Here is a 21659-nt window from a genome sequence, read left to right on the forward strand (position 1 = left end):
AAGATCGTCTCTGCTGAAGACAATCACTCTGTAGTCACCGTTACTGAGATTTTAGCTTATTTCGTTTAAAATCAAATATTATATCTCATACTTGAAGAAATAATAATTTAATTGGTGTGAGTTAAAGACGATAATTTAGATCAGTAGGGTTCAAACTTTGTGTCACGCGGGGCAAAATGATCAATGTAATATTTTAAAAATGTAAGAAGCGCAAATACAATAAGTACACTTCTTTTAAGCTTACCTGCTCAAAAATAAAATGAACATGTAATATTTTAGTGGAACAAATGATTCAGTTTGTTTCCATTAGTCATTACAGTGAATCTACGCTACGTCATAGTGATATTTACCACTGTCAGCACTCACATAAACCACATTTTTTTAAGAGTACATACAGTTTTACTTGATTTTAACGAATTACCTACGTCTAAATAATTGTATAGTGATTCGTGTCTCAAGTAGGCTTAGGTTTAGCCTCAAAGTTGTTCACATGTGAGCTGTGTTTCAAACAAAAAGTATGTGCAGAAGAAACAAAGGTTAGCTACATCCGAGGGGGAAAAATGTCGCATGAATCAAATTGACAAATTTATTTAGTGTATTTACGAGCGTTTCTCTCAAATTCGAATTGTTAAAGGAGCGTGTGCGCAGGCGCGAAGCATCAGCATCCCCAGGTCAGCAGGATGCAGACATAACCGGAAGGATGCTGCGAGTCGGGAGGAAATCGTGCCGATTGTGTCTTTTGACGCCGTGACACGTTGCGCCCTTTTTTCTCTTGGAGTCAAATACCATTGTTTCCACTATGTTCCCATCCTGTTACTCCAAACCTGCAGACAGCGGAGGCAAGAGGAGCTCCGTCGCTAAGCTGCTGCTGGGAGTTTTCGTGGTGTATATGCTGCACACCGCCTGGCTGCTGTACGGCTTCCTCAACACCAAACCCTGCTATGGAGGCAAGGGAGAGCCCTGCATTACTTCCTACCTGGCTGCCAAACCCAGACTGCAGGTTAGTACAGGCTTTTTTTCTTCTTAATTGATCAAATCATGATGGAAAACATATGAAAATCAAGCAGATTTCTTTTAGCACAACAAACAATACTGTTTATCTACTTATGTAACATTTCTCTGCATAAAGCTCTTTTCCATGAAAATTAGACACTTAGCTTCCTCTGTTTATCAGACATATAATTAAGTTGAAATAAAAAAACTAAGAAATTTTATCTACCTATAATAGATTAAATTTAGCTTTGAATCACAAAATGTGTAAAGTGTCTGATTTATACTGTGTACAGGTAAATGTTTCTCTGTAGAATAATCAGTCTGACTTCAGCACCCATGATAGTTATATTTTTTGCTCTTGTTTAGTTTTAAATCACATTTTTTCCCACTATATGCCCTTTTATTCAGATGAGTGTCTTTACCTGCCTTGTGCCAGATAATAGCCAACTCACCCTCGCTCTCAGAGTTGACCTCTTTGACCCTCACTCTACGTTTCAGAGGTGGGTTTGACACAAGAGCTTTCATAGCCACATAATGTTTTACAATATTTTGTTAACCGCACATCTCAGTATCCTTTATTGGGATTGTATGTAAATAAATAAACTAACACAAAGTCGTATATATTTGTGAACTGAAATGGAAAAGGATGCATGGTTTCAACATTTTGCACAAATTAAAATCTTAAAATTTTTTCAGCTTTGTGCGAATATTTTTATTGAACCCCCTTTTTGAGCCTTTTAACAGCCAGCCTGTCAGTCTCATTGGTTACACTGGGTTTTATTTTGGGTTATCACAGTAAAAGGGGCTCATTATAAATTCATACTGCAGAACAGAGGATTTTCTTAGTGAAAAAACAGAAACATTCTACTTTCTTTCAGTTTCTATCATATAAATAAGATCAAAATGAAAGACACTGACTCAAGAGATGAAAATTTTCAAGGGGTGTAAATACGTTAACCCATAATTTTTGAACTTTGTATACAAAATCATGTTTTTTTTATTATTACTTAAAAAGGATCTATATCCCACAAACAGCAGGATGTCTCCATGTTTCTCCAGACAGGTGAGCGTCTCTCTGCCAGAGGAGACTCAGAATAATGGCTCTCTGTACGCAGTTGTTTATGTTCACAAAGCCGGTATTTCACCCCTGGAGGACCGGAGAGAAGTCCACTACGCTGCTCATCTCACCACATACATCACTCCTCCACGCACAAAAGGCCAGAAGGCCTCAATGAAGGTACCTCCTGGTGATGGTGTCCAATACCGTGTCCCAGTTCAACCGTATGTCACTGTGGCTTTGCCAGAAATCAGATATCTTTGTATTTCCACCAGAAGCGTGAACCTCAAAGGCCTGTGTCGCACTGGAGACCGCACCTGTCCATCACTGTGATGTCAGAGGAGTTCAGCTTCAGCAAGGCGGGGCTTCCCAGTGATGTGCGACGATACATGAGGATGTAAGTGAGCAGGATTCACTGCTGCCGCACATGCTGGTTACTGCAGCGATGGAAAAACCAGGGCATCAGAAATGAAGCTTCTCCTGTTAATAAATAAATCATGAACATTGGAGTTTTCATTCAGCCCTGGAAGCCAATAGGTCTTGAAGAAACACATAGTCATCATTTATTGGATGGAAGGAGCATAACTGTATTTCGAGATTTCATTTAGGCACAAACATCCAGAAAAAACAGGTGACATGAAAATGTATTTGTTGTTTAGAGAAACAAAACAAAATTCACAAGCTAAGCTGCAAAAGAACAAGAATAGTGAAGTAAAGGACTTTAGGGAAACAATTTGATTAAAAAATGGCAACCAGGGATGAAAGAACAAGCAATGAAACATTAAAGCTAATTCTTAACAACCAATAACAAGACGTCCGCAGAAATATACAGAAATCCTAGAATTGGCAAAGACATAGATCCATAACTCTAATAATTTTTGTTGTTGTTGAAGAAATAGAACATACTAACCCAAGTTCTTTTTCAGCTCATACTGTCTGTAAAGTATTTTGAGTCTTTTCACACTTTCTTACAACCTTCCTTCTTTCTCTTCTCTGCTCGCAGATCCCAGGAGGGCAGACGGATGACGTATCTGCCTCTGTTGCTGGTCAATGAGCTCACCTGCAGAGTCAAAGACCTCATGGTAGGACGGCGACCCACACAGGTTCTTATAGGATCAAACATGTTGGTGTTTGATCCGATTCCACACCCTTGTTCATGTTCAGGAGATCAACAGCAGCAGCAGCGTGCAGCTCCCTCTAACTGTGTCCTATGAAGGAATCTCTCTGAGGACGTTCAGGTTTTGGATCCACCTCCATGACATAGTTTATTCCCTCCGACAGTTTGGTGAGCCGGGGTGCACGTTGTGTTTTCCTAAGATATGAAATGAGGCTGTTGATGCAGCTGAAAATCATTTCATGTGTAATAAATTGCTCTGCATTTCTCGACAGGTTTCACCGAGGAGAATATTGATGAGATTAAAGAGACTTTGATAGGATCCAACCTTTACCTGCTAGTGCTGACTGCACTCATCACATCTCTACAAGTAAGAGCACACAACATAAGTGCAGAAGAATGCCTTTGATAGAATGCTTCATGCACTTTGAGCTTGTTCAAAACTCAGCTTTATTGTTACTGTGATTTTAGATGATGGACCAACACAACGTAGTGCGTGACTGAGAAGCCGAGAAATTTCCAAAATCTTTCACTAAGCAAAATCTGAAAAGTGTGGCAGGCATTTGTATTCAGCAGCAGATTAGTTGGCTTGTGACTTATTCTACAAATCAACATCACAGTGTTGAGAATTACTGGAAAAAATATTTACTTTCCTTCAACTTCACATTTCTCTGACTTTTTCTTGACCTACTGCATGAAATCCCAATAAAATACATCAAGGTGTGTGGTAGTAAATATGACAAAAAGAGAAAATGTTTCAGAGGAATACATATTTTTGAAAGGCATTGACAGATACGTCTGAGGATTAGTATTTTAACTCTTACATGTTCTAAATAAATGTAACAGCCAATAGTATGCCTGTTCTAATTAACCGCAATAACTTTCTAATTTGCAGCTCATTTGTGAATTTCTGGCTCTGAAAAATGACGTATGCTCATGGGCGAAAAAGAAGAGCATGGTGGGAATGTCGAGGAAGTCAGGTCATTTTTATCTTCTTGTCCATATTAGAAACATTCCTCTGACCAAACATCGACTGTAACTGAACCACCTCATCGTTTCCTCTGTTCCATTTCCAGTTTTGTGGCGCTGTCTCGGCACTTTGCTGATTTTCCTCCACCTGTTGGAGGAGACCAGCCTGCTGGTGCTCCTTCCTGTCGGACTGGGAGCGTGTGTAGAGGTACTCGCCATGACCGGTTCCTTCAAACTAAAAATAGCTAAATCAAAGTAAAGCATCCTGAACTCAATAATCCTTCATCCCACCAGGTGTGGAAGGTGTTTAAAGTGTTTAAGATCCAGCTAAGCAGGCGGTTTTATGTAAGCGTGCCGTTTTAGCTAAGCAATATTTCACGTTTAAATGTTTTGAGCCTCTGAAAGCTCCAAGCCGCCTCTCTTATCTCATCGCAGACAAACAAGCTGGATGAAGAGGAGCGAAAGACGGTGGAGTACGACATGCAGGTGATTTAAATAGTCTCTCTGAGCTCAGAGTTAATGATGTGCCTCAAGCTCTGTTTGATTTCAGTGCTTTGTGCTATTTCCCCTGCAGGCCTCCAGATACTTGTCCTACTTGGTGTATCCTCTGTGCATCAGCGGAGCCGTTTTCTCTCTGGGCTACATATGCCAAAAGAAGTGAGCTCATTCAGAGATTCACCTGTCTGCTTGGATTCATAAGCATGAGGCCTCTTATCAGAAAACATGCGTCGTTCCAGCTCTCACATAGATTTCTTTCCTTCGGGCTCTTTCGTTCAGCGACGAAGCAAATTTAGAAGTCAGGTTAAAATGTGAATTGGAAAATTGGTGATAAGTTTGTTTTAGCAAACGGACTACATTTGTTGTACAAGTCTGAGGAACAATGAGTGCTCATTGTATTGACTGTGGTGTTATGTTGACAGCTACTATTCCTGGCTGGTCAACACCCTGGTCACTGGTGAGTTTCTTTACGTTTGTCCACAGACTGGCTCCTCCAAGTCAGATTTTTATGTCTCACATGTTTTCTAGATGCACGTCGTATTATGCATCGGATGTGTTGTGAGGATCATACCTTATGTGTCTGTATTTCCCCCAGGTGTGTATGCGCTTGGCTTCTTATCTATGGCTCCTCAGCTCTTCATCAACGACAAGGTCTGATAAACCAGAATCAACCAAAGTCGCATTTTCAATTTCCTCGTTAGCAGAAATCATGCAGCACAATTGTGACTAAATGATTCACAATTTAATTCAATTTATGCAAAGAACTGCAAGTTTTGCAGCACTTTGCATAAGAATTCACACTTCTTGAATTTCTTATCGCTTTACAACCTCAAACTTGTTTTTTTGGGGTTTAATGTGACTAAACCCTCAACTTAATAAGCAGAAGGAAAAATAACTATTAAAAGTATGGATTTGTATTCAGCCGGCCAGAGCGAAGAGCATGCTTTGCTCTCGTTGCGGTTGTCAGAAATAATTCCAGGAAAATACACCAAAGTCTGTGGTTGTAACATTGTAGAAAGTGAAAAAAAAATCAAGAGGTATGATTTTTCAGCAAGGTACTGTAAAATTACTGTAATAAAGTGAAGACTAACATGTTTTTTTTGGCTGTCTAACAGTTGAAGTCTGTGAGCCATCTGCAGGGGGCAGTGTTGATGTACAGAGTGAGCACCTCCCTCATTTTCTATTACTAAAACATGCTGGCTACAAAGGCCAGAATGATGCACCTTTGAAATTCAACTTTTCAAAAGGTATAAATAATCTGCTTTCCTCACCAGGGGGTGAACACACTGATTTCAGATCTGTGCGCCTGCGCTTCCTTCTTCTCCTCATCCGTTCCTTTCACCTCCTCACATCAGCTGTCCTGCTTCAGAGATGAGCTCCTCTTCCTCCTGTACCTCTTCCAGCGAAGGTAACCCTGACGTGGTTCAGCAAAACACAGAGAGCAAACTGTGGAAGAACCAGGAACTAGAACCGCATATGATGAAAGATATATATTTTTTGATTGTACTCCATATGAATGGATTATTGTGTAATGATTTCCCGCTGGCCTGTGTCATTTTCACCAGACGTTACTCTTCAGTTCCTAAAAGAAGAGAGAGTGTTTCCAAGAAAGTGAAGACGCAGTGAATGAGAAGGACAAGCGGACACGTTGAAGAGCCAGTGGACAACACCGCAGGCAGCCCATCTATCTCCGTTCAGCTGGGACCGATCGACCTCAGAGACGGGAACAAGAAAGGAAACCTCCACCTGGCGGTGACAGACTGATCTGAGACCTGCGGTTTTTGCTTCTAGCTCTCCACGTCTGCATTTGCAGAGCTGATGCTTTTGGTTTTTTAGTTAAACTTCCATTTTACTGCTGAAAAGAGTGAACACAGTCATGTAGAGAGGTTTTATCTTTTGTTTCCCTCCAGCTCCATCGGTGGCATCGGTTCACCTCCTGTAGAGTTCTTGAATTTTGCTGTGGTGGTGTTGTAACACATCAAGTATTATTGAAACAATCACCTTTGGTTTTAAATAGTAATCTCATAAACTGACCCACTCTGGACTCTTCAAAGTTTAGACAGAACAAGGTATCATCTGTCATCGTTTCCTTTCTTGATGAGTAAGCACTTGCATTTGTATTATTGTCATGTAAAATCCCAATAAAATATGTTAAAGTTTGAGCTTGTTTGCTTTAGCTGAATTTAATTGTTGTTTTCCTCAGTTTGGGGAAAAGTTACAGAGGAACAAGAACCTCTGGGCCTGATTATGTAATGGATGGATGGAACAGAATGAGAGGGAATGTGCACGTCTGTGTGGGAAGGCAGGAAATTGTCCAACTGGTTTCTTGGTTTGTTTACATGTAAAACAAATGAATGTCTGCATGGCATCGCTTTGACACTCCGCTCCAGGACACAGTTTCTTGGTAAATTCTTGAAAAGTGTGTTGTGCACACGTCTGCAGTACGGCGACTGTAACCGCTCATCTGGAAAATAAACAGGAGACCTGAATGAGAGACGAGCCTGCTAAAAGGGCGACATAATCACAAGAGCTGTTAAATCTCAATGGCTTAATAATTCAAGTCATTGAAAAGTTACCGTCAAATAATGCCAAAGGTTTTCACTTCTGATTTGAATATTTACCCGTAGGTGTTCTTGAATTGCAGAAATTAAAGTTAGACGACAACAATAATCCCCGTATGTGACTGGCAGCCGGTGAATAAAAGGCAAGTATCTATGAAACCACAACCAACTTCAAGGAATGTCCTTCACAATGAGGCAACCTTTGGCTTGATGCCACCATGGTGGCTGGAGTGGGAGGATCTGCTTCAGCTGCTTGCTTTAAAGCAAACACCTGAAACGACACAAACACAAGGAGCTGAACACAACACGTTTGACCGCAGACTGCAAACTTTAACATCAAAAGATGTTACTTAGTTTTGTGATTCTCTTCTTCCTCTTCTCTCCAGGTATGTCTCTGAATAATCATTATGCACAAAGTGGAAATAGGTTAAGACGAGTAGTTCATGAGCAGCAATGAGAAATAATCCTCAAAGATGACTGTAACGTTTGATGCACAGAACTTACTGTAAAATGCAGGTATAGAGTAGCTACCAGCATTCTGGACTTTTTTTTACTGAGACTTTCCATAATTTGTTACTTGGATTGGATTGATTTAAGGAAAAGTCTCTTCATCTGGTGATTTGAAAGTAAAAAAAAAACAAACAAAACAAAACGATCTCACCTGACATTTCTGTCATTGTTTTTGCCTTGGTAAGCCTTAAGCTTCACAGTTTATTCTGGCTCTTTCCTGGTGTCAGTTTTCCACAACATGCTGCTTAATGTCTGTCATGAGAAAACAAGGTGTTCAAATATTCTTGTAATTTGAAATATTCTTATACATTTGTTCTGCTTTTGCTTCCCCGCCACACACACTTCCTTGTTTCAGATCAAACCTGTTCTCATATCAGATAAACAGAAAAAAAAGAAAGCGTAGTTTTCAAATTAGTATTCATCTATTAAAAAGAAAAAAACTGCAAATCAAGCCCACTCTTTGTAAAGGAATAACTGCTGCCCTGGTAACTTCATGTGATTAACCGCAATTTTAGGTTTAATTTTCCTAGCTACTTTAATTAGCCAATTAATGTAGGTAATTGGCTACATTAATTGACTACATTAATTGGCTAATTAATGTACATAGGAAAGCATGAAGCTGTCGGCATGAATCAGCTGCTTCATGCTAGCTGGCAGCTAGCTTGAAACAGGCTAAAATACCTCAAACAGAAGCACATCATGCCCAGAAATCTAACAACAACAACATCAGAAGTAAAGTCACTGACATCTATCAGCCTGCAAAGTGTTATAAAAAACATATTCAAGGCTGTAGCATTTCAGTGAACCACACTGAAAACCGCTATTAGCAAACGAGGAAAGCAGAACTGGTGCATTATTCAAGAGCTTGTGGCATTTTCCGTTCACATTTACTTTGGCTGGATGAAAGTAAGACTGAAGGAATAATGGAAATCAGGATGTAGGTGGGACAAAGTCTGTAAATTCAAGTAATGTAACATTATTAATGTTTTTCATGCTTTTTAAGACCTGAAAAATGCCTACATTGAATTCCACAGTGTGTTACTTCATGTGTCTTTACTTAAGGACCAAGCTGTTTTTAAAGGCAGATAAAGTTCATCTGTGGAAAATTGATACAATAAAATACATTCAGCCATTGGAAAAAGTTGGAAAGACCTTCAGGAAACCAGAGGAACTATTGAACAGTCACTTTAAATAACTTGGGGCAAGACTGACTTCTTGGAAACAAAGCATTAAGGAATGAAGGATGACTCAGGATTTGTTTACAGCTTTTTACATAATCAGGTCTGACAGCTGGGAGGAGAGCTGTCAAACTAGACACAGTGAATGGATCGCATGTGAAATGTCCAAACTACACCTGCAATTCTTTATTGTCCAGTCATTAGATTCAGAATTTAACTTCTCACTTGTTCAAGAGGACATAACTCCAGTTTGAAACAATTTTGTTTAAACATTAGGATTAAATGCTCAGAGCAATGCTTCAATCTGATAACTCTCAAGGCGAGCAGGACTACAAACAAAACCGAAATTGCGTATTAAACCAGCTGGCCTCACCAGTTTCAGCATTGCTGTCAATGTTTTCAAGGAACTTTATTTCAAGGAACTTTCTTTCTTGTTTAAATATCAAACCAAGAAGACTTTCATCTAGAAAACAGAAACCAAGATTTGCAGATACAGGACAGAAAAAGTGGGGAATTACTTTACCCTTTCCTTTTGTTGAATACTGAAATGAAAATAAATGAAAATCTCCATTTTGTTTCTTGTGATGCCTTTCACCATTCCTGGAATATTATTCCATCATTAATCTGGCTTTATCTCTGGTTTCTGTCCAGCAACGTCTCTGCAGTGCTACGTGTGCGGCTCCACCACCACCAATGAAGAATGCAACCAGAACAGGCAGAAGTGTCAGCAGCCGCTCGACACCTGCATGACCATCGTGGACACTTTGGGTGATAATAAACACATCTTTACAGTGCCTCGCTAAACTAGTCAAACCCTTTGAACTTTCTGTCCCCCACCACGTCACAGACCTAAAATCTCAACACATTTTGAAAAAAACTTAAAGTAGGGCTTGACTTTGACGTCAGCAAATTCTTATATGGGTCCACATTTCAACTGGAACCCTTGATTTTGACCCCTGGATGTAATGTGCGGTGTTAAGTTTTGATCTTACCATTTGCCATGTCCCAGCTTTGGGTCGAGGCACATTTTCTGGGTGAATGCCTCATCGATATTCGAGGATTTTCCCACCCGAGATGTGGCCGTTTTGCCCAGCTGGTCGGTTTAGGTTGATCTCAGTGGTCTCGACAGTTGTGCCATAATCTCTCCATCTTCAGATGAACTAAACAAAGCTTTGTGAGGTCTTCAAAGTTTGTTTTATAAACCATCCCAGCTTTAAACTTCTCCATTTCTGTTGTGTTCATTGGTCTTCATGACGATCTTAGTTCACTAATCTTTTCTAATAAATCTCTAAGGGTATTCACAGAACAGCTGGGTTTAAATGAGATATATTTGAACTGAATTGGACAATTTTTGTTAGGTATATTCTGAAGGTGGTGAGTTGCTATTACTTTTGTTTTTGTAGTATTACAAAAAAGGAGATAAAAACAAAAGCAAAAAAACATACTTTGCTTACTACTTTGCATTGACCTATCACATAAAATCCCAGTACAATAAAGTGAAATTTGTGGTTTCAATGTGACAAATCTGCATAGTATATGCATCACCTGTGCGCATGAGGAGGTTGCTGTAGTAACAGCTTCATGTGTTGTTCAGGTAACATGAAAGCCATCGTGAAGCAGTGCGCCAGCAGCTCCACATGCAAGGGGGCGGCCTCCACCGCCTCGGTGGACGCAGACGGAAACGGAAACACCGTCAACTGCTGCAGCTACGACATGTGCAACCGGAGCACGGCGGACTCTGTTCACTCACACGCGGCGCTGCTGCTGCTTCTAACTGGAGTCGTTTTGCTGCTGCTAACGCACTGAGGCCAGCCTAAAAAAATAAAAAATAAATCATGTAAATACTGTAAATCTATAAAGATTTATTTTATGTGTATATATTCTAAGATTTATTACAAGTACACCTGTAAAATTTGTAGTGTGGATCATCCTTCATTCCTTATTTATGAGAGACATTCATTAAAATGGGAATGTGGCAAAAAAACACTAATTGTTGCAACTGAATGAAATAAAAAAATAAAATAAAATCAGACCACTGACAGCAAAATCCAACCAGTTTTCATCTCAACATTATTTTATTTTCCCTCCTATTTAACAAGATGGCAGATTCAGCCAAGAAGACAAAATAAAAACCAGTGTTTACCATTACAGGTTCTGTACAATTCATCAGTGATACACACCAGTATAGCTTACAATATACCAACATGAGCAGAATTACGCAACAACACTGAGATAAAATAGTTTCTGATGATTCTCTTTTTTTTTTTTCCTTTTGTCATATGCGTATGTTCTGAAATATTTTAATCCACGTCGGACTCAAATGTTCGATCTCCTTTCATTGCTGGTTGAACATGAGACGAACATTTGAGTTTATTTGGATGAAATCCATCAGAACAAGTGTTTATTTTTTTTTCTTTTAGGTGCTGTGCAAATATGCTCTTCTCCTTACCAGTATATCATGCTACACCAGTACGGTGGCCAGGATGTTTCCTGTCGTCACGCTGCAGGTGATCAGCGCAACGAGTTTCCGGTCCGCATTTTCTCGCGGTTATATTTGTTTACCTGTGAGGCCGTTGCCAGGAGGGGCATTTTTAAAGTGTTGCACCTGACAGAAACGAGGGACTCACAAAGGTTCTGGGTGTTGGTTTGGTTTTGGCCCAGCAAAGTGCAGGTTTGGTGCCGCTGAGAGGGTGATCGGAAACACGACGGCGTTAACGCGGGTTTTCCCGTGAGGAACAGCTGTAGTGGGAGTAAATATCAGGAGGGAGTAAAGAGGAGTAGATGCCTTACTTACATAAATAGGTTAAGTCTAACTTATTTCACCGTTTCTGCTCATCCCTCTTTCCTGGGATTGAAGTTACAGGAAGAAGAACGTCACTGCTTCAAAAACAACATATAAAATCATGGAGCCAGCCAGCCAACAAAAAGGAAAGAATAGAATAGAATAAACAGGGAAGCTGAAAGTGTCCTGGAAGTGGTGGCGTGTCACCCAGACAGGATTGAATTCTTCACATTTAGAGTCTTTAAAACCAGCTCAGAGATGAGCGGAGGAAGACCGGTGAGAAGCAAAGAGTCAGTCGAACAGAGGCGAAGGAAGAGGACAGTGTGCCGTTTCTCCAGAAAGTCCTGAATGGTGAATTCCTGTTCCTCCCTCTGTCTCCTCTGTAATTTCAGTTTATAAATAAAAGCTGGTGAGACAGAGGAAACACAGGAGAAGACGGCAGGCTGCTGTTCCAGAGCAAACCCCGTCTCTCTCTTGTCGAAAACGTCCGTATAAAGCAACATCTGGGACCGAATCAGAGCAGAAAATATCTCTGAGGTCTTATCTGCCAGCTTTCTGCTTTCGCCGATTGGAAAGTTCAAAACCGAGGCTGAAAACTTCCGACTGACTTCAACAAAACGCTCACAGACGGCTGCTGGCTGAAGTCCACTCCCTCTGTTTGGTTTCACAGAGATATGTTTCAGATTAATCACAGTCCAACCAGCCCTTCCCCCTGATGACAGCAGCTCAAGCTTAAAAATCTCTCCCATGATAGTGTTTTGATAGTGTTATAAGCTTTTATAAACCTTCACATCCAGCTTAAAAATCAACTCGGGTCACCTTCTCTCCCAGGGGAGCAGCCAAGTCTCTGATTCAGGAAGTGTTTCTGCTCTGATCTTTTGTTAAATAAAGTCACAGTGGTTAAAGTAGGACTGAGGAAAGTGATTGAACCAGAGTGCAGCCATTGTCCACTCCGGCTGCCACCGCCGCCGTTTGCTCTGAGGACTGACACACACAAGGTATCCACGAGTCTCCAGTTCTCCAACAGAAACCGTAGAGGCGCTCGGTCTCCTGTAGAGGGGGCTAGTGAGGGCGGGAGTGGGCCATCATCCTCAGCCGCGACTGGTCGATGACGTCCAAGAGGTTCTTGGCGTCGACGGCGAGAGCGTGAGCCGCTGTCAGCATCTGCTTCTTGTAGTCTTGCTGGAGGCTAAGATGAAATAAAAAAAAAAGAAAAAAGAGTTTTTATTGGTGGAAATCCATGATAATATTAATGATAATGTGTTGCCAGATAATTTAGTCTACATGGAGAAAAGCAATGTTGCCTCATCGGCATAAAAGTCAGAAATTCTGGACAGATTTCAGCTGTTCTTCATCTAGAGGGGAAGAATCATACCACCAACTTCAATTACATATAACAAAAGTATTTGCCACAAAAGTTTGAATTTCACTACAGTTCATAGAATTAATTTAATAACTCATTAAAGTACTGCAACTTGTAGAGAATAGGACAATAAACTGTGCCAAGAATCCACACTGCACCTCTCTGCCAAAAGGAAATCGGTTTTGATGTTTCCTTCTCCTTTCAATTAATTAATGCTGTGCTGGCGTTACCTTGTCATCACATATTGTTGGGCTAACTTCATCTTTCCAATCAGCTCTGCCAGGTCAGAGTTCAACAGCTTCTGGGCCATCTCGATCTGTTGAAGGCACAGAGCATTAAAACGTCTGACGCAGGTCACGTTTTCAGTCTGTCAGTGAAAGTGCAGCTGGCGTTTCCACCTCTCTGTGTGTGCTGGCTGGAAGTTGAGGTAGAGTCTCATCGACTGTGGCCAGTAACGTCCTCAGGGCCAGGCCCACATCCTGAAAACAGATTTGAAGACTCGTTACGGTTATACTGAGAACATTAATTGAAGGGTTTACAAAAATGTAGATGTGTAGGAACTAATGGGCTTTTATGGAGGAAGTGAGTCAGAAATCTATTAGAAAGTGAAACAGGTGGGTTGCGGCTCCGTCACCTTAACCATCGGGACGTATTCTTCTGGAGGAGCCGGCTGAATCTTGCTCGACATCTCGATCACAGCTTTGACCAATCCCGTCACGTTCTCATACACTTTGTCATTGGAGCGGTCCAGATTGGCGGTCGGGGGTGGGCTTATCTCCTGAGGCTGCAGCTAAACAAGAGCAAGGTAAAAAAAACAAAACAAACAAAACAATGAGCGGTCGCCTCACTGAAAGATGAAATATGAAGAAGAGGAATGAAATTATACAAAAACACACTAAAACGCTTCAAATTATTTATGTCTTTCTGATCTTTTTAAACAATGTTCTGGATATTTTAATACATAGTATTAACTCTGAACCTGTTTTAGAAACTGTGAATGACATTTTCACAGATTTTATTGGACTAACAGTGCCCAGTTATATTTGTGGAACCACTAGGCCTGTCAAAGGAGGAGTGGAGAATCATATATGGAGATTCTTACTAAAGGGCATTTTGAGAACAGCGGTACCTTTATTTCCTTTTGCAACGACTCCAAAGCAATCTTAGTGCTTAGTCTGGCATTTTAGACTCACTTTACGAACCACAGTTTACCTGAATTTAAAGTTTTCTAAAAACCAAACAGGCAGTGAAACTGCCTTTATAGTTTGAAGATGCATTTAGTTAGTAAGTCAAAAACTAATGTAATGCAGGGTAACATGTTAAAATAAAAGTTAAAGCATGTCAATTAATCAATGTGAAATTTATTCACAGTTATCAAACTTTGCCATCTAGGACATACAGTCTCTGTCTGCTAAACCTAAAAGTAAGTTTAAGATGCAGAAGGATTTTAAAGGAGATATACTGAATGTTTTTATACACAGCTCCCTGTCTCTGCCACTAGATGGCGCTGTCACATCAGGTCTGTATGATGAACCAAATCTACACAGTCTTAAAAACTTATTCCAATGCGCTGATAATGCAGTTCATCTATTGTATTTGGCAACCTGCTAATACAAGCATTTAATACAAATGTACAGACACTCGTATTGCAGTTCTTGCATTTGTTTCACATTATTTTGTCAGACTGTTTTTTCGCTCTTCATAAATGTGTTTTCAGTGTTTTAGAACTGAATGTTTAAAGTCTTTTTTGTTATTGACAGTCTGCTGTAAGGAAATGCAGCCTTGTCACAAAAAAAGATAAATTATTTGCTTCAAGCAAATACTCAGTAATACCACGATAGCCAATATGAATAGCAATCGTAATCTTCGTTAAGCACAAGAACTAATCAAAATATGAAACAACCAAGAGACAAACTAAAATGTAATGGTTCAATAAGTGGCCATAAATTTTATTTTATTTTTTTAAATGGGTAAAAAGTAGGAGTAGTTTGGGTCAAACTGCCAACCTTTCTGACTGACCCAATAAAACAAGAAAAAACTAATATTAATTGGCAACTAAAAAGGTTCTAAAGACAAAGAAAAACGAGATTTTTGTCAGCGAAAGTAAATTTCTTACAGAAGTGTTTTAACCAGAGCTTTGTTAGGTTAAATCCACAAAAGTGAAAGTTAGTTTGGAGGGAAAACAACTAAAACTCGACTACACTACACACACACAGCAAGTAATGGAATGCACGTGTTATTAGTTAATAGTACAGAATGTGAGAGAAGTGAGACGAGATGTACAGTAAACACAGACAGTGTGCAGCTTACCCGCCAGGGCTAGGAGTCAACAGTAAGGAGGAGAAGGAAGGGAGAGACGGAGCAGCCAAAGATAATAAGATAAAAAAAAAGGAAAATATTAACAGTTTTCAGCATTAAAAACATGCAATGTGTATATTTCAATCTTGCATATGTGCATGCTGCTGCAGTCATACAAGAGTAGAGATCGCATGCTCTTATGGTTATTATTTCTGCACCTTGACACCATCGTTGTAGCTGTCTACAGTGTTTAGACAAGCCAGACTACCCACTTGGCTCTGGGCCCCCGGTCGAGGAGGTTTTTTGGGGGGAACCACATGGTCTGCAAAAAAAAAAAAACCCCAAAAAAACCCCAAAACAAAATAAAGTTACTCAGAAGTTCAAGGACAAATCTAAATGTGGTGACAAAAAAAGGGGAATAATCACTCTGCTGTGAAACTATTTTGAAGCAAAGCTTTCAGATCTGTGCTACTGAAGTTACAGAACAGTGTGATAACGCAGAGTCGTGCAAAAGTATTCAGACCCTCAAACCCTTACTGCAATATGCCATTTCACAACAACAAACATCAACATGTTACGTTTTGATGTGATGGACAATACAAAGCAGTTTATAACTGTGAAGTGGTGGAGAAATAATAAATAGTTTTCAAAGATTTCTACAAGTAAAACATAAGCTGTGGTATCCACTTGTATTGAGCCACCCTGTGTCAATTCTGTGCAGGACCAGAATAGGAAAAGGGAGGAATGGCAAAAGCTGTATATCAGAGGCTACATACTGTCAGAGGTGAGACAAGAGAGCTGAACAATAGAGGTTAGGTGAATTAAAGAAGCGTTCCCATTACCTGATTTGCCAACAGGCTGGTAAATGTGCTGGTTTCCTGTCTGCACAAAACAAGCAAAACATGGGGTTAGTGAGTGGACTGTCACTGACATAATAAGAGGCTCTGCAGGAAATTAAAAATGCGCTGGCCAAAGCCAGCCACGTCTGGAGGAGAAGAGAATCTTATTTAATGTTAATCACACGACAGCCGCTCTCGTTTTTGTGCGCGGAAAGTTTTCAGTCACCACACCGCAGGAGGGCCGCCTTTGTTTTCACTGCTGTGTGGTCTGTTCACGTTGGCTAGCGAAGCTATTCAGATTTATTATTCGCAGACGGCCCAAAAAACGTGCACACTTCATGAAAACTGCAACGTGTTCACAATAAACATATTTACGATGCATTTCTGAGGTTAAAAATCTTGTCAACTTGAGTTGCTTATGTTTGTTTTTTTAAAATCTGAACTTGGCATCTTTGTTTTCTCGTTGTGAGAAAACAGAACAGACGGCTTCAGAAGTGCTGGTGCCAACAGAGCGCCGGGGTTTGACAACCACCAACACCCAAAAATACAACACTACGGGCAATTTACACACACACACACACACACACACATATATGGGGATGCTGAAGAACTGGGGAGATTTTCCCACCACAAACCACAGCCATTCAATGGGAGGAGGAGGACGACAAGCACAGAGATGAATTACAGAGACGGAAATATCTGGCTTGTGGCAACTTCAGACTGCTACAGCAACTTCTGCTGGCATCTGCTGGGAACTGATGCACTTTGTAGCAGCTCATTGCTCAGTTCTGCTCAACCCAAATTTAGAAAAGGTAGCAAAAAAAAAAAGATCAGCATCGGATCAACGATTAAGAAGTTCACTCTTAAAAGGACAAAAAAAAAAACAAGCTAAACAAAAGCGAAGATGGAAGTCTTTACATGTGGATTATTATTTGAGTTTTATCAGCACCTAATCAGAAATACGTGGAATTGAATGTTTTCAATTAAAATTTGCTTTGCTTTATTTTGTTGGTGGACTCATTTAAAGACAGACAGGATTTATCATTCTTCAGAAACAAGATATGACTCACTTTGTGTGAACACTTAAAAAAAAGGGTCATATTATTATGAAGTTATCATATTGTTGTTTGTAACCATCTTAACCCAACAGGCTTCACACAAATGTATATTTCTGATTTCAAAACATTCACCCTCCTGGGATTTGTTAAGGCATATTCATGAAAAAACACAACGCTGACGGTGGCTGCTGAGGAAAATGGCTCTTACCACTGCTTTCTTGACTTTGATGTTACTGATCAGCGATGCTTTAATAACTCACAACATGGGCTCAGGTTAAGCATGAGAGCTCCGGTTTAAAACCTAATCTAAGGACCAAAAAGCAGTGCTGTTGCACTTTTGGTTTCCTGTCAGTGTCACAAAAATCAGCTGGAGAAAAACTGATGTGATGGTGAAAATCAAAAATAAAGAAACAAAGAAACACATAAAAAAAACCCACTTATTTTTCCAGAAATGTAGATTTTTTTTTTTGCAAAAAAATCTGCACATTTTCCCCCAACAAAACATTTTCTTCTCCTCATTTTTATCAAATTCCAAACCAGCTGAAGGAAACCGGTACCATGCAATTAAAGTGACTTTACAGCAAGCAAACATGAGTCCAGCTTGCAGATTATTATGATCAACACAACTTCCTCTAAAGATGCTGTGACACTCTGGAGTTGAGAGCCGAGTGACTGCAGCAGCACTCGGGCACAGAGAGAGAGAAAACAAACACAGATTTATTTTCCTGCTATGGCCTTCTATTAATATCCAGTAATGCTGTGAGAACACATTGACCTCAGAATTGCTGGCCCTCGCCCGTGAGGTCACTTCCTGCTCCTGGATCTATCCATCCAGCTCCACTCAAAACAAACATGAGGCAGCCGAAGAAGCACCAGTGAAAAATACTGGGAGCAGCTGAGATGAATGGCAACAAAAACAGCTAAAAGTTACTCACCGGGGGCTGCAGTCCGCTGTCTTCTCTGTCCAGACTCCCTCTAGAGCTCCTTGTGTCTGGTTTCTAAAACAGACACAAGTCGTCAATGACTTTACGGCTCCTTTTATTGACAATAATCATATTTAAAGTTTCAACAAAGCAGTTTTCTAATATCACACAGCTAAATTATCCCAACAAAGCTGAATGATTGGGTTTGTCTTCTTCCCGAGGAGCAGCGAGTCACATTGCTCCGCTGCTTGTGACTTGAGCTGAAAACCATTTTCATTCCTGGGGAATGCCCCGAGAGAAAAACCACATAACGGGTATTAGCTCCCGATCCTCTGCGCCGCTCAGGCTGCAGCAGCATTTAAAGGCTACTGGATCTTAAAGTGATTCAAGATGCTCAGAATTTCAATTGCCCATAAATATATGGGCTCAAAGACCCCCCCCCCCAAAATCCCCTCTCATCGGTTGTCCTTGCATACCAGTTTTCCAAGACAGGACTTGAAGACCAGCATTGCCGTGAAGTTCATTAAAAGTTTCCCGACGAATCGAAGGCGTCCTGGAGGATGGAGCCGTTTTGTTTCTGTGCTTATCTTCCGATTTCACAGAATTGGTCTGAGCGTATCCATGTCTCTGTTCTAGCAGTTTTTTTTTGTGTGTTTTTGATCGGATTCAGCTCCAGCTTTCTGCCTCAAGTGCACGTATAGTCGACTCTGAAACACGGAGAGAAAGGAGGGAGAAAACCAGGAGGAGGGTGTCCGATGCCAACCAAGCTCTTCTCCCTCTCTCCACCCCTCTCACTCAACTAACAGTGTTATAAAAACCGGCCAGTCTACGGCAAAAACTTTCTCATGTGCACACTCCTCTCCCCTCCCACACAATCTGATGCCTCCTCAGCTTTTCAGTAATCTTGTGTGTTGTCGGTTTGCGGTTATGGGTCAAAGACAGACTGTTGACTGGGCTGTCAGTCTGTAAGCCTATCATTAAGCCAGGAATTCACACAGGCCACACCTGCCTCCAAACTCTCTCACACACAATAAAATTCTTGAGCAAAAACCCCACACAGCCACTTCCATCGCCGCTCACAGAAAAACGCAGGAAACATGAAGCACTCCTCCATCCTCCATCCTGCCAGCCTCAAAAAAATAACACACAGTTGGACTCCCCCATTCACACACACCCATTTGTGTTTGTGGTTTCTATACTGTTAATTGTGTTTCATTATAAAATATATTCCAAATAATCTATTTTTAATGGTGGCTTCTGACTTACTTTGGAAACAAAGGATGATTTGTCCAATGTTAGTGAACACAAAATGAATATAGCAAATATTTTATATAATCCTCAATAGGCCTGTCACAATAAATCAATTAATTGCATGATAAATTAAAAGAAACTCAATTTTCATTTGCTTGAATTATCGCTCTTCTTTCTCTTTTTAAAAAACTGAAGAAATATATTTTTTGTTTACAGAGACTTCATAATTCATTTTTTTGTCGTTTTTTAATTTTTAATTTTATTTTGGATATTTAAAATATCTTCCAGTTCCAGTGTTTAAAAGTTCATTAGAATTTAAAGTTTATTGATTCTGAGAATGTGTTCTTGCCATTATTATGCCATTTCCGTTATGTTACTTCAAAATGGTCTCAAAACAACAATATTATCATTTATCACAATAAGTTCTTGGACCGTTTATTGTTATTGTGACAGGCTTAGACTCCTCAATTTAATTTAGTCAGTTCAATTTTTATTTGATACCTCTCTATTAACAAGAGATCAAAGCATCTTAAATGATCAGTCTTATAGTATTATAGTTCCTATTATTTGTTGATGACGTACTACAGGAGTTTTTTTCCTAACAGACTCAGTCAGGCGGATTTTTAAAAAATGTTCAGTAAAAAATGCAAACTGTATTAAAAGGCCATTCGCATGTTCACTTTGTTGAAGCCATAAATCTGCATTTCCCCAAATAAGGTTAGTGTTTTTTACCTTTTACCCTGATGCTCACAGTGAAAGAGAGACTGTTTTGTCTGCTGCTGTCTGTGTTATGTGACCTGCTCTGCACTCTGTGATCTGAGAAATATGCTCAGTTTTGATCGTCTTCTGGTAAATTCTCAGTAAATTCTCAGGGCGCCTTTGAAACTGACATGATCCAACTTCTAAGAAGACGTTTGAATATATTGCTTGTTAGTAAAGTTACTGAATCCAAGTGTAATGCACTGACACAGTCATAACCTTGAATAAACAAAACCATGAAAAAGTGAACAAAGCAACTTAAAAAGAGAGGATGACATCTTTGAGAAATGTGGCATGCACAACATAAATAGGAATGAGCAAAAAGTACCCCAGAAAAAATGTGATTTCAACGTGCATCATGTGGTAAACGCGCCATTTTTGCTGGAAATAAATCCCAGGAGTGAATTTGTTTTCACTTTTATGAACAAACTTCTCTTATTTAGTTCCAAGACACAAATGTAGCCACTTCAGCAACATGTTTTTTTCAATAGTGCAGAAGCAGCTGCTATCTTTGTGTAAAACTTCTTCGTTTAATTACACACTTAAAGGAAGCTTATTGGCCAAAATCATAGGTTTGGTTGAGTCACAGAAGAATTTTTCAAACAGCTTCTAAATTCGTGACATTTGTTTTATACCAATAGATTATTATCAGCGCGAATCATAGCTGGTTTTGAAACGGACTAAACATTTCTGACTTGATAATTTGATAAGAGTTTTTTTTTTATGGTCAGGATTTAGATGTTGACAAAACTTGCGGTGGAGCCTAATGAGATCATTTCTTCTCTTCACTGACTTCATGTCTGTGAAATTGCGGCTGAAAGCGACACACCTCCCTAGATTACGAGGTTCAGTGAGTTGAGCATGAATTGTAGCTTAAGCTTGAAGGTGATGAAGATGTGGATGTTTGATCTATGTTTACTGTGAATTTAAATCAATAAATGTTATATTTTCGGACTAATTCAAAGTCAAACAAATCGCCAGGGCTTTGAGCTGGTTTTCCGCTGTAAGCCCTCTTTAAACGAGCCGCCATTGTGTTGCGCATGTGTCACATGTTCCACTGTGTGCTGAGTGCGTTACCAGCAGCCTTTCCTCCTGCTCCAGCCACCTCTGATCCTCCTTCATCTGCTGCTGTTGTATCATCAGCTGCTCCTCCATTAACAGGCACTGCTGGCCTACACACTGCTGCATGTCTACTGCCCTGTCCTACACACACACACACACACACACACACACACACACACACACACACACACACACACACACACACAAATGTGGAGCAAACAGCAAGCATGCACACCAACAACGTACAAACAAAGCAAAAAACAAAACAAAAAAACATGCATTTGGCCAAGAGACGACACATGAAGACAGATGGGCAGAAGATGGATGAGAAACTGAACTGAGATGATGGAGGAACTCAATAAAAGTAAAAGATGGCAGTGATGTGCTAATCTGTAGGGCATACATTCGTAATCTGGAATACCAGTCTGGTTCTTTAAGCAAAGT

The 21659-nt window shown here is 40.1% G+C and overlaps 3 protein-coding genes and 1 long non-coding RNA gene across 6 annotated transcripts in view; 2 read left to right on the forward strand and 2 right to left on the reverse strand.

Annotated features, from left to right (window-relative positions):
- The first annotated feature begins 88 nt into the window (after positions 1-88).
- Positions 89-6334, forward strand: LOC106933010 (lipid scramblase CLPTM1L-like). Its single transcript, XM_015012034.2, has 17 exons — positions 89-1000; positions 1402-1493; positions 2053-2230; positions 2326-2447; positions 3054-3132; positions 3215-3335; positions 3440-3534; positions 4060-4144; positions 4241-4341; positions 4428-4478; positions 4569-4619; positions 4708-4790; positions 5054-5088; positions 5227-5282; positions 5747-5791; positions 5906-6039; positions 6197-6334. Exons 1-17 carry the CDS (start codon positions 800-802, stop codon positions 6255-6257), a joined length of 1590 nt encoding a protein of 529 aa, XP_014867520.1. The 5' UTR covers positions 89-799; the 3' UTR covers positions 6258-6334.
- Positions 3231-7373, reverse strand: LOC106933013 (uncharacterized). Its single transcript, XR_001421392.2, has 4 exons — positions 7253-7373; positions 5903-7095; positions 5203-5284; positions 3231-3362 (listed from the first exon to the last, which is right to left on the reverse strand). It is a non-coding gene; the product is annotated as an uncharacterized LOC106933013 (long non-coding RNA).
- Positions 7374-7422: 49 nt separating this feature from the next.
- Positions 7423-10932, forward strand: LOC106933011 (uncharacterized). Its single transcript, XM_015012036.2, has 3 exons — positions 7423-7578; positions 9532-9648; positions 10475-10932. The coding sequence occupies exons 1-3, from the start codon at positions 7536-7538 to the stop codon at positions 10684-10686; spliced, it is 372 nt and encodes a 123-aa protein (XP_014867522.2). The 5' UTR covers positions 7423-7535; the 3' UTR covers positions 10687-10932.
- Positions 10933-10936: 4 nt separating this feature from the next.
- The window catches only part of LOC106933008 (focal adhesion kinase 1), a 57930-nt gene continuing 47207 nt past the window's right edge, over positions 10937-21659 (reverse strand). For all 3 annotated transcript variants that reach the window (XM_088013768.1, XM_088013767.1, XM_088013769.1), the window contains 8 exons: positions 21231-21356; positions 18156-18218; positions 16166-16205; positions 15542-15645; positions 13660-13815; positions 13424-13504; positions 13256-13341; positions 10937-12851 (listed from right to left, as the gene is read on the reverse strand). In XM_088013768.1, coding sequence (XP_087869894.1) covers positions 12725-12851; positions 13256-13341; positions 13424-13504; positions 13660-13815; positions 15542-15645; positions 16166-16205; positions 18156-18218; positions 21231-21356 — 783 coding nt within the window. In that variant the 3' untranslated portion in view covers positions 10937-12724. The remainder of the gene's footprint in view (positions 12852-13255; positions 13342-13423; positions 13505-13659; positions 13816-15541; positions 15646-16165; positions 16206-18155; positions 18219-21230; positions 21357-21659) is intronic.

The sequence above is a fragment of the Poecilia mexicana genome, unplaced genomic scaffold (genome assembly GCF_051168715.1).
Source record: "Poecilia mexicana isolate PSO_F unplaced genomic scaffold, ASM5116871v1 scaffold_16, whole genome shotgun sequence".
Classification (NCBI taxonomy): domain Eukaryota; kingdom Metazoa; phylum Chordata; class Actinopteri; order Cyprinodontiformes; family Poeciliidae; genus Poecilia; species Poecilia mexicana.

Bases quoted from the DNA above. Each gene is read 5' to 3' on its own strand.
- LOC106933010 (XM_015012034.2), top strand. From the start codon at position 800: ATGTTCCCATCCTGTTACTCCAAACCTGCAGACAGCGGAGGCAAGAGG. The intron at 4,342-4,427 runs GTACTCGCCATG...TCATCCCACCAG, and splicing joins GACTGGGAGCGTGTGTAGAG to GTGTGGAAGGTGTTTAAAGT. The intron at 5,089-5,226 runs GTGAGTTTCTTT...TATTTCCCCCAG, and splicing joins GGTCAACACCCTGGTCACTG to GTGTGTATGCGCTTGGCTTC.
- LOC106933011 (XM_015012036.2), top strand. From the start codon at position 7,536: ATGTTACTTAGTTTTGTGATTCTCTTCTTCCTCTTCTCTCCAG. The intron at 7,579-9,531 runs GTATGTCTCTGA...GTTTCTGTCCAG, and splicing joins CTTCTTCCTCTTCTCTCCAG to CAACGTCTCTGCAGTGCTAC. The intron at 9,649-10,474 runs GTGATAATAAAC...TGTGTTGTTCAG, and splicing joins GACCATCGTGGACACTTTGG to GTAACATGAAAGCCATCGTG.